Raw genomic sequence first — 11,549 nt, 5'->3', positions numbered from 1 at the left:
CCGTGAGCATGGATGTCGGAAACAGTGCACAGTATTGGGTGGAGAAGCAGAACTAGGGTGAGGCTAGTACAGGCCACAGACAGGAGGTAGAGGGAGGCGGTGAATGACACTGCCCTTGCACAGGGCCCAGCTACAAATAGGCGTGGCCAGATGGTTTGCTCAGACTGTGGCGGCCCCACTGTTACCACTGGGCTCCCTGGGGATCCAGGGTGGGTGCTATGTGAGGGGGGAGGCCAGGTGGGTGGGACTACTCTGATTCATCTGCGGCATCTTCTGTCTTGTCATTTGTAGATAATGTTGAGATTCTCCATAAGATTTGTATATCAAAATGCTCCTTTCATAAACAAGACATTGAAAGGCTTGGGCTGGGGTGGAGGCTGATTAGGACATGTCTGAGCTGTCCCAGGGAGAATTGGTGAGGTCTGGCCCAGGGTAGGGCCGCAGGGCCGGGGAGGAGAAGGGAGTCCAGCCACGTTTGTGAATGGATTGGACAGCACAGGGGGAGATGGAGGGATCGCCAGGGGAGCTGCTGGGCAGGACTCCGAGAAGCTGTGTTGGGGTGGAGGAGGCAAGCTGCCCCAGCGGAGGTGCGATGCGTGTGTCCTCAGGATGGTTCTGTGTATCGCCACCGACGACTCCCACTCCCTGAGCTGCCTGAGCATGCAGTTTGGAGCTTCGCTGAAATCCTGCAGACACCTGCTTGCAAAGGCCAAGAGGAGCCACATGGAGGTGGTTGGTGTGAGGTGAGCCCTAGGATCCTTGCCACCCCCACCCATGCTGGGCCTACTGTCTGTTTCCTAGGACCTACTCAATTCCAGGGGAGGCCTCCCCCGGGCTCCCAAGCAGGACCTGTCACTGGTCCTGGGACTATGCTGCCCGAGAGTTCCCTGGGAGAGAAGGTGTGGAATGTCTTCCTGTCCTAACCCCCCCAGTCTCCTAAAGGTCTGTCCCAGGATGTTCCACTCAGGGACCTGGTTTCCCCAGGGTGTTCCCCAAGATCGGGCAGTTACCCCTCGGGCTGCCCCTTGTCTTGCAGGGAGAGGAAAGAAGTGATAACAAGGACCTCGCAAGCTAGCTTTTACTTGTTCTGTACTTTGGATGCGCCAGGCACTGTGCTCAGTGCTTCACGTGAAATAATCCCATACGCTTGTGTGCTAGGAGGCCTGTTAACGAAACCACTGTGAAGTATACAGAGCAGATATCAGTCTGATGCTCAGTAGTTCATACATCTCTTGTTTCAACTCATCCCCGGGGAGCCCCTCAGTGTGCCACGATCCGCCCCACGTGCTCCCTGGGTTTCCTGTGGTCGTCCTCCTTTCCCCGCCCTCTGAACTTGTCCTTGGGTAAATGCTGTCCTTCGAATCTGCCATGGTTGATGATTCTTTCACGAGGTGGGTCCCCTTCTAGACCTGTAGGGTGACGAAGGGCCTTAGTCTCGGGTCCTGATTGTCAGCCTGGCCTCTTTTATGATTGGGGGGCTTGTTCTACCTTTTTTTCCCACTCTCTCCAGGATCTTCTCTTGTGATCCTTTTAACAGAACGTGGTAGTGGTAGCCAGACACCATCTTGTTCGTCCGGTCTCCGGGTTGTGTGATGATTGCATGATCCGTTAACTCAGTTCATTGGACTTAGTTATTTCCGTATGCCTTTCCATTGCCATCCTTCTTCTTTCCCCTGAAGCGGAAGAGATCAAGAGTTCCACTTTAGTGGATGCTCATGAGCTTTTAAGGCCCCAGGCACTGGTGACACAGGACAGGATGTGGAACATGATCTCTGTGAACTATGTTATACTAATAGACCTTGGTGTCCCTGAGACTATGGCCCTGATCCCCCAGGGCTAGGAACTCAGGAGCTTAGTTATGTCTAGGAAGTATTCATGACTACGCCTTTGCCTTACCCCCATTTTATAGGTGGGAGAACTAGACACGGGCAGGCTCCGTAACTTGCCAAGGTCACACGGTGACTAAGAGGTATATCCAGCTCTGGCTGACTCTGGCACCCAGCCCAATCCCAGAAGGCATAGCCCTGGGATGGGATGGGAGGAGCCCTACATGAGAGAACCCTGGATCTAGCCTCCTGCCTGCCCCTTAGACGCCACAAGGTCTTTGGTAACACGTTTAAATTTGTCTGTGGGCAGGCTTGACCAACTGGGGCACCCAGGCCACTCCTGACTGGGGTAATCCAAGGTTCTCCCCACCCCCTCCCCAGTTTTCACATTGGCAGTGGCTGCCCTGACCCTCAGGCTTACGCTCAGTCCATCGCAGATGCCCGGCTTGTGTTTGAAATGGGCACTGAGCTGGGCCACAGGATGCACATCCTGGACCTTGGCGGCGGGTTTCCTGGCATCGAAGGAGCCAAAGTGAGATTTGAAGAGGTAATGCTGGGCCTGGGAGTGTCTGAGCTGGGCTCCAAAGGGGGCGGGGGGCAGAGGTCAAAGAAGGTTCCCCTACTGGGTCCCCGTGATGGGGAATGGGCTGTGAGCAGATCCTGTGTGCTGCGAAATGTGCTCATTGCTTTCTCTGGATCAGCTCACTGGTATTCCATGCGGCAGCTAAGCAGATGGACGCACACCGACGTTAACTCGCTTCCCAGGGCAACGGCCAAACCTGGCCGAACATCCAGCTCTGCCTGACACCGCCCCAGGTGCTTAACATACAAACAGGACACGTTCGTCTAAGTCAAAAGTGAAGCGTCTTGGAAGTACCAAGGACTGCCGGAAGCACAAACCCGTCTGTCTCGGATGAAGAACAGTCAGAATGCACCTCAGGGGCAAGGACGGCGAGACTGCGTCTAACGTCCTGTGGATGTGTTATGGGGAGAGACCAGTCTCCGGAAAAGGACAGCATGCTTGGTATAATCCAAGGTCACCGAAAAAGAGGAAGACCTTGAGGAGATGGATTGACAGTCGCTGCGACAATAGGCCCAAACATAACGATGCTGTGAGGTCCTGTGAGGATGATGTAGGACCGGGTGGCCACTATGAGTCAGAACCAAGAACACCGGAGACCCTGGGGATCTCAAACCCTCGCTGCCATTGAATCAATTCTGACGCATAGCCGCCCAGTCGGACAGGGTATGGGTTTCTGATACTGCAACTCTTTATGGAAGTAGACAGCTCTGTCTTTGTGCCTCGGAGCAGCTGGTGGTTTTGAACTACTGACCTTGCTGTTAGCAGCCCAATGTGTAACCCACTACACCACCAGGGCTTCTACCTATGAGGATCTAGGTACTCTTTAGTTGCCCTCAAGTGGGCGGATAGGATTGGATCTCTGTCCACTCCTAGTGTGTCTGTCTTCACTAGCGATGAGATTAAGGAAAACGTATCACCTAAATCTCCACTCCAGGAGCTCTGGCGGTGGGGTGGGTTACAAGCTGGGCTGCTAACCACAAGGCCGCAGTATTAAACCACTAGCTTCTCTTTGGGAGAAAGATGAAACTCTCCAGTCCTAAAAAGATTTACTGTCTTGGAAACCCACAAAGGCAGTTTTGCTCTGTCCTATAAGGTTACAATGAAATCAGAATTGGCTCCCTGGCAGTCTGGGTTTTTTGGATCCTCAATCCAACCACTAGGGGTCACTTCTCTTTAGAAAGTGCTTCACGAACCACCCAGGATTGCTCAGGAACGGACACAGGGAATTCACCTCAAGATGAGTATTCCAGCTTGTTTGTAACCACAGTCAAGCATGTTTCCCTGGTTCTTCTGATGACTGTGGATTGGTTAGACTATGGTACATTTGTTTGATGAAAATAATTACTCGTATGGGGCGGACATTCATAGTTTATTAAGAATAAAACCCAAACCCACTGCCATCCAATCAATTCCAACTCAGAGTGACCACATAGGACAGGCTAGCCTGCCTCTTTGGGGCTTCTAACCTTTATCGCTTGTCCTAAGCAGATAGTCTCGTTCTTTTCTCGTGGAACGGCTGGTGGGTTTTAACTGCTGGCCTTGCAGTTAGCAGATTCATATGTAACCTGCTACTGCACCGGGGCTCCTTTGTCTATGAAGTGGAACCGGTCAAACAACACACACACACACACACACACACACACACACACACACACACACCTGCCAATTTGTTTATCATAAAAGAACAGCGCATGTGTGGATAGAATAGAATGAAAGGAGCTACTCAGAAAAGTTAACTGTGATTGGGCTTGTCTGAGGGATGGAATCAGGAATGACTTTATCTTCTTTTTCCTTTTCTGTATTCCTTGATATTTCTATAACAAAATACATTGTTTAGCCAGTTGGTCGTTAACCCATATGAGGACTTCGGGGATCAGAGTACTAAGTGATATATTACGGTTGCCCTTTCCCGTTGTTGAAGACAAACCCACTGCCACTGAGGCCATTTCAATGCCTAAGAACCTCGTGTCGGGCTTCTGAGGCCGTAAATATCAGTGGTAACACACAACCCCGTCTTCCTATCACTGCGTGACTGGTGGGCTTGAGTCACCAACCCCGTGGTGAGCAGTCCAAGGCTGACCCAGCAGGGCTATCAGATTTACCACTGAGGACGCTGACTCAACTCACTGCCATGGAGTCGATGCCGACTCAGAGCCACGCCATATGACAGAGTCGAACTGCCCTGTGAGCTCCCCAAACTGTACATCTTTACAGGAGCAGGAAGCTTCGTCTTTCTCCTGTGGAATGGCTGACGGTTCTGAACTGACGACCTTGTGGCTAGTTGCCCACCATGGAACGCACTATGCGTGAGGAGAGTCTCAACCCAGATTTGTCTCCTGCCTACCTCTTTGGGCAGCTGTCTGCAGCTACAGACTCAGCAGCTGCCAGTCCTTCTCCCTAAAATCAAGAGAGCTTCCAACAATCGAGTCAGAGCTGTAGCAAGTCTTTAGTATAAACCTCATCCTGAAAACATGAAATTGCCCCACTAACTTCCTTTTTCAACCCAGATTGCTTCTGTGATCAACTCAGCCTTGGACCTGTACTTCCCAGAGGGTTGTGGTGTGGACATCCTTGCTGAGCTGGGACGCTACTACGTGACCTCGGCCTTCACCTTGGCCGTCAACGTCATCGCCAAGAAGGAGGTTTTTTCGGACCAGCCCAGCAGGGAGGGTAAGTACCAGGTGGGCAGGAGAACCCATTCTCCCCAGGGGTTGGGGACAGTGGCAGACTGCGTAGGGCCTCGTTTTGGGCTCGGTGCAAGGAATGAGGGAATCTTGAGAATAAGCGTGTGCTTAGGGAAATTTAAAATCGGTCCCCCTCACATCACAGACACGTAGCATTCTTTTCCCCAGGCAGGTTCGTATTTTGCGAAGCGTAATCATGAGTCAAACAGCCTTAGAGAGAATAAAGACTATTATCTCCATTTTACAGAGGAGAAAAGTAAGAGGCAGAAAGAATAGGAGTGACTTACTTGAGAGGCAACGCCAGGATTTGACTTGATGTCTGTTTCCTCTCCAGAGTACAGGCTCTTACTCAGCCTACTGCTTCTTAGCCCGTAATAAGGATGCTAGCACGTGGGCTTGGAGAGGTAGAGCAAGGAGCCCAAGGGCAGTGCTGGGATTCAAGTTCAGGCTGAGCTGGCGGAGCCTCTGTGCTCCCCTGTCTCCAACAGCAATCTTCCTTGCCCTCCAGGACAGATTAGTCCTTGCCCTTCCAGGAATGAGAGGTGTCAGGGACCTTGACGCTTCGGCGTCCACTCTGAGACCCGAAGGCTGGAGAGGCTCTTTCCCTAAGAGAATCCAGTGGGAGGAGTGGTGAGCTCTAGACAGAAGGCTCTAGACAGAAGGCCCAGTGGGTGTGTGTGTGGAGACAGTATTCTTCTGGCCTCCTTTATAGGGATTGTCCTACGGCATCCACCCAGGAGACTTACGGTAGCTTCTTGCCCTAGTTCACCTTTGACTCCATTGTCTGCCTCTTGGGGCAGAGCTCTGTACTTGGGTGGGCTCCCTTTGCTAGGGCACCAAGGGCCTCACATGCACGCGTAGGGGAGGAGGTTCAGGGCAGGCTAACTCGCTACAGAGAAGGAATGTTCACACCCGTGAACCTCGTGTCACAGCAGGACTCACGCCAGAGCCTCGAGGAAGGGTCTGCCCTTGTGCTGCAGAGATCTGCCAGGCCTGCTGAGTCCCCCCACCCCTGCCCCCTCATACTGCTGCCTCTGACCCCTTCACTCCCGCAGAGGAAAACAGCTTTGCCTCCAAGACCATCGTGTACCACCTGGAGGAGGGCGTGTATGGGATCTTCAACTCAGTCCTGTTTGACAACACCTGCCCCACCCCCATCCTGCAGAAGGTGAGCTGACCACGGGGATGTGGGCACCAGACCCAAAACAAACCATGCGTGGTATTTGTATATAATTAAATAAAGCAAAACACTCCAACAATAGGAAATGAGGGTGAGAAAGGGTATGCATCATTATCCTACAATACTGCTAAGCCCTTTAAAGATTAAAAAAACATCCACTTGGTTATATTTAACAGTTTCATCAACATAAAATGTACATGCCATACATTTCATTAGTTCAATCGTTTTCCTAAAAAGTGTGCAACCATCACCACAACCAGTTCCAGGACATTTCATCTTCCTTGTACTCGTTGTTGTTAGCGCCTCGTTTCCCACATCCTCCCCTGCCCTGTCCTGTTGACACGACTAATCCAGTTGTTGTCTCAAAAGGTTGATCTAATCTGGGTTTCATATACACAAAAACATAAAAAAATCAAGACAGTACACGAACAAACGGCCCAACAACGATGACAGAGTGAGAGGAAACCCTCAGAAATATTAAAAACTGGGGTGATTAGACACTGACTCAAGGGGGAGGTCAGTGACACGGTCACATTTTGATCTCACGACCACTGCAGCAATCCGCTCGGCAATGCACACTGCGTAATCACAAGGCCTTTCCCATCTCTAGTCCGCAGTCCAGGGGTTCTCAACCTTCCTCAGGCCGCGACCCTTTTATACAGTTCTCCATGTAGTGGTGACCCCCCAGCCATCAAATTATTTTTGTTGCTACTTCACAACTGTCATTTTGCTACTGTTATGAATCGGGTGACCCCTGTGAAAGGGTTGTTCAACCCCCAAAGGGGTCTCAACCCACAGGTTGAGAACCGCTGCCATAGAGGGGATTCACCAGAGACTTAATCCACACGGGGGCACCCTGCGAATGGTTTGGGGCTTTGTCTTAGTCTGGGTCGACTAGAGAAACATCCATGGACACACCGTGGATAAGGAGGGGTTTATATACGAGAGCAATTGTACATTAAGAAAACATCCCAACCCAGCCCAGTCCAAGGCCATAAGTCTGATACTAGCCCATATGTCCGATACCAATCTATAAAGTCCTCTTCAGACTCAGGAAATACATGCAATGAAGCCAAATGCAGGAAGATCCAGGCCAGTGGGTAGAAAGTCTTTGGGTTCAGGGTAGAGGGAGAGTGGGTAGGAAAGAGGGAACCGATTACAAGGACCTCTATGTGACCTCCTCCCTGGGGGATGGACAACCGAAAAGTGGGTGAAGGGAGACATCGGACAGGGCAAGATACGACAAAATAACAATTTATAAACTATCAAGGGCTCATGAGGGAAGGGGGAGCGGGGAGGGAGGAGAAAAATGAGGACCTAATGCCGGGGGTTTAAGTGGAGAGGAAATGTTTTGAGAATGATGTACAAATGCGCTTTACACACTTGATGTGTGCATGGATTGTGATAAGAGTTGTATGAGCCCCTAATAAAATGATTTAAAAAAAAGAAAAGAAAAGAAAGTCTTTGGGTCCAGTGGCATTGTAAGCATCTCAGCGCTGGCAGGGCTCTGTGGCTTCTCTGGCTTCAGAGGTCTGGTTGCATCCATGTGGCTTGTCTGGCTCAGGGCACTTGGGTAGTTCCATGTGCAATCTTTCTCAGGGAGTGAATTAGTGAGAGTCTCTCCTGCCTCCAAGGAGGAAATCCTGGATTTCCCAGAATTCTCAGAAAAAGGCCATGCCCACACAGAGGCCTCATTGGCTATCTTCTGATTGACGGGCTAGACTCCACCCCTACATTCTTAATCCTCAAATTGACAAATGATTATAAAACTACCACAGGTTTGCACTGTCATCTGCAACCTTCTGAAAACTGGGTGTTCAGAATTTAAGCCCTAACACCATTTCCTCATCTTGGTTTGGATTTTATTATTTACAATTCTTGGATCACACAGGCTGGTATGCTTCTTCCGTGTAGACTTAGCTGATGGCTCACTTAGATGACTACTTGTTTTAAGCCGTGTAGACTTAGCTGATGGCTCACTTAGATGACTGCTTAAAGCCAGCCCTTTAAGACCCCAGATGGTATTCTTTTTGATAGCTAGCTGGGCACCATATTTTGTTATAGTACCCATAACTTCAGTGATCACTTCATGGGAACAGGTATTGATCAGGGCCATGTCATAAGAACTAACTGTCCTTAGAGTAGGGCAGTGATTAAGAGTGAGCTCAAAATCCATTCATATAGCTAAGATTTATGTATACCCTGGTTCACTTTAAAGACATCATTATTTTGCTGAATCCCATTGTAAATTATCGCCGTGAGGCATATGGTAGGTTCTAATGGTATTACCATTAATTTAGCCAATGGTATAGAATTTAAAACACTGCCAAGAAAAAGAAAGTATACATGTATAAGACCAATTTTTAGACCAAAATAGATGGACTTATGATTTGTACAGGTTGACAACGTAAGTGACTGGACACTATTTATACTAATCACGAGGGATAGAGTTAGGGTGAAACTTCTAATAATGCTCATTCACAAAGGCAGAACTAGGCTAAACATATGTTATAAAAAGGCACAGAATTATTATAAAAAGAGCACATATATATGGTAGTCAGGTTGTCACTTCTCAGGTACCCTCAAGGCAAGAGTTTTGGACCCAAATCCAATGACTTCCACATCCACATCCTTGGGAATTTTGGACCCAAATTCAATGACTTCCACCTCTACATCCACATCCAAGGCAAGAGTTTTGGACCCAAATCCAATGACTTCCACATCCACATCCTGCTGCTTCTCACAGGAGAGCACTTCAGCCATAGGCCATGGGAGTATTTCAGTTCCTGAAATCTGCTATTGGTCTGTTTAGAGTCCCCCTCACTAAGTGGTAGTTTCAAATCGGATCTTTCTGGTGTTGTGCACCTTGAAAGGACAGAGTCTGAAGTCCTGGTTGACTAGCCCTTTGGAGATTTTGATATATCATATTTCCTTTTAAGTATTTTTTCTAAGACGTATATTTATGAGACCCCTCCCTCAGAATTGAGATCATATTGTTTAATAGCCTCTTTTAACTTAATATGAGCATGGCTATTTCCATATCATTAACTAGTTTTTGGTAATATGCTTTTCAATGACTGCATAGTTTTCTAACCAGTCAAATTCTGTTGGAGCACAGATGTCTGGCTGTGGTGTGTTTCTTGCCTCTTCTGGGTATATGCCCAGTAGGGGGATTGCTGGGTCATATGGTAACTCAATCTTCATCTGTTTTGGATATCGCCAAATCGGTTTCCATAGTGTATATACCTACAGGTCCACCAGCAATAGACGAGAGTTTCTATCTCACCATAGCCCCTCCAACATTTGTTACTTCCTGATTTTTTGAATTGGGCTATCTTTAAGGGTGTTAGGTGGTATCTCATTGTTGTTTTAATTTGCATTTCTTTTATGGCTAATGACCAGGAACATTTTCTCATATGTTTATTGGCCATTTGAATTTCTGCCCTTGTGAAACTTATGTTCAGGTCCTTGCCCACCTCCTCAGTGGGCAATTAGTTTTTTTCTTTTTGGAAGCTATCAGAGTATTATAGATTTTAGTAATAAGCCCTTTGCCTGATGTGTCATTGCTAAAGATGTTTACCGTGAAACATCTTTTAAGAGTCCATGGGCTCTCTTATTTCTCTCTTGGTGAATTCTTTTGATGTACACAGGTGTTTTATCTTCAATATATCCCACTTGTCAATTTGTGACTCATCTGTATTTGTGTCCTTCCCTATTTCTGATAGCCTATGTGTTCCCTGCACCAAAGTTATCAGGTTTGTCCAGTTCCCTCATTGATGGCCCTAATAATTTGGGGCTTTACCTTGAGGTCTGTGATCCACCTTTAGTTTATTATTGTGCATGGAGTGAGATAAGGGTCTTGCTTCATTTTTCTGCAGGCAGATATCCATTTTTCCCATAACCACTTGTCAAAGAGGGCATCTGCTTCCCATTTGATATTTTTGGGGCCCTTATCAAAGATTAATTGTCTGTATGCTGATGATTTTATTTCTGGGTTTTCAGTTTTTTTTCATTGGTCTGAGTATCTGTCATTGTACCAATACCATGTGGTTTTGACCACTGTGGCTGTATAGTATGTGCTAATGTCAGGTAAAGCAAGCCCTCCCACTGTGTCCTTCTTCTTGAGGAGTTCTCTGCTAATTCTGGGCTTCTTCCCTCGCCATATGAAGTTGGTAATCAGTTTTTCCATTTCTTTGAAGAAAGATGAGGGTAATTTGTATCAGGATTGCATTAAACTTATATAGTGCCTTGGACAGAACTGACATCTTTACTATATTGAATCTTCCAATCCACAAGCATGGGATATTCTTCCATTTGTTGAGGTCACTCTTTGTTTCTTGTAATAGTGTTCTGTGGTTTTCCTCATATAAATATTTTGTTCTTTTCGTCAGGTATATTCCTAGATATTTCAACTTGTGCTTGGCTATTGTGAAGGGTACCACCTCTTTGATCTCCTCTTCTGTGGTCTTATCCGATGTGTATAGCAGTCCGATAGACTTCTGTTTGTTGATATTGTATCCTGCCACTCTGCCATATTCCTCTATTGCTTCCAGTACTCCCCTTGTGGAGCTTTTGGGATTTTCCATATATAAAATCATATCATCTGCGAATAACGATAGTCCTTTGATGCTTTTTCTTTGCCCTATGCTGTTAGCTATAACCACCAATATGATGTTAAATAAGAGTGGGACAAGGGGCATCCTTGTCTGGTCCCTTTTTTCAGTGGGATTGTGTTCGTCTTTTCTCCATTGACTACCACATTGACTGTTGGTTTTTCATATATAGCTTGTATTATCTTGAGGAATTTTCCTTCCATTCTTATCTTCTTGAGTGTCTTAAACAGGAATTGGTGTTGGATGTTGTCGAATGCTTTTCCTGAATCTATTGATATTATCATGTGGTTCTTATAGTTTTTCATGTCAGTGTGGCAAATGATACTAATGGTCTTTTGTATGTTGAATCATCCCTGCATCCCTGGTATAAATCCCACTTGTCATGGTGAATTATTTGTTTGATATACTTTTGTATTTTATTGGCCAGTATTTTGTTAAGGAGCTTTGTATCGATGTTCTTTAGAGATATTGGTCTGTAGTTCTCGATTCTTGTGGGATCCTTGCCTGGTTTCGGTATCAGTTATACTAGCTTCATAGAAGGAATTTGGGAGTTTGCCATCTTTTTCTGTGTTCTGGAAGAATTTGTGTAGGATTGGTGTCAGTACTTCCCTGAATGCTTGGCAGAATTCTCCTGTGAGACAATCTGGTCCAGGGGATTTTTTT

At 47.3% G+C, this 11,549-nt stretch overlaps 1 protein-coding gene across 1 annotated transcript in view; it reads left to right on the top strand.

Moving 5' to 3' along the window:
- The window catches only part of AZIN2 (antizyme inhibitor 2), a 47,019-nt gene that overhangs the window by 16,838 nt on the left and 18,632 nt on the right, over positions 1 to 11,549 (top strand). Inside the window, exons 6-9 of the mRNA NM_001293740.1 lie at positions 609 to 743; positions 2,208 to 2,373; positions 4,917 to 5,079; positions 6,149 to 6,261. Coding sequence (NP_001280669.1) covers positions 609 to 743; positions 2,208 to 2,373; positions 4,917 to 5,079; positions 6,149 to 6,261 — 577 coding nt within the window. The remainder of the gene's footprint in view (positions 1 to 608; positions 744 to 2,207; positions 2,374 to 4,916; positions 5,080 to 6,148; positions 6,262 to 11,549) is intronic.

The sequence above is a fragment of the Echinops telfairi genome, unplaced genomic scaffold, assembly GCF_000313985.2.
Source record: "Echinops telfairi isolate 266 unplaced genomic scaffold, ASM31398v2 ScPeMD7_7457;HRSCAF=8495, whole genome shotgun sequence".
Lineage (NCBI taxonomy): Eukaryota > Metazoa > Chordata > Mammalia > Afrosoricida > Tenrecidae > Echinops > Echinops telfairi.
Note: the sequence above shows the minus strand (reverse complement) of the source record. Positions and strands in the feature narration are given on the sequence as shown.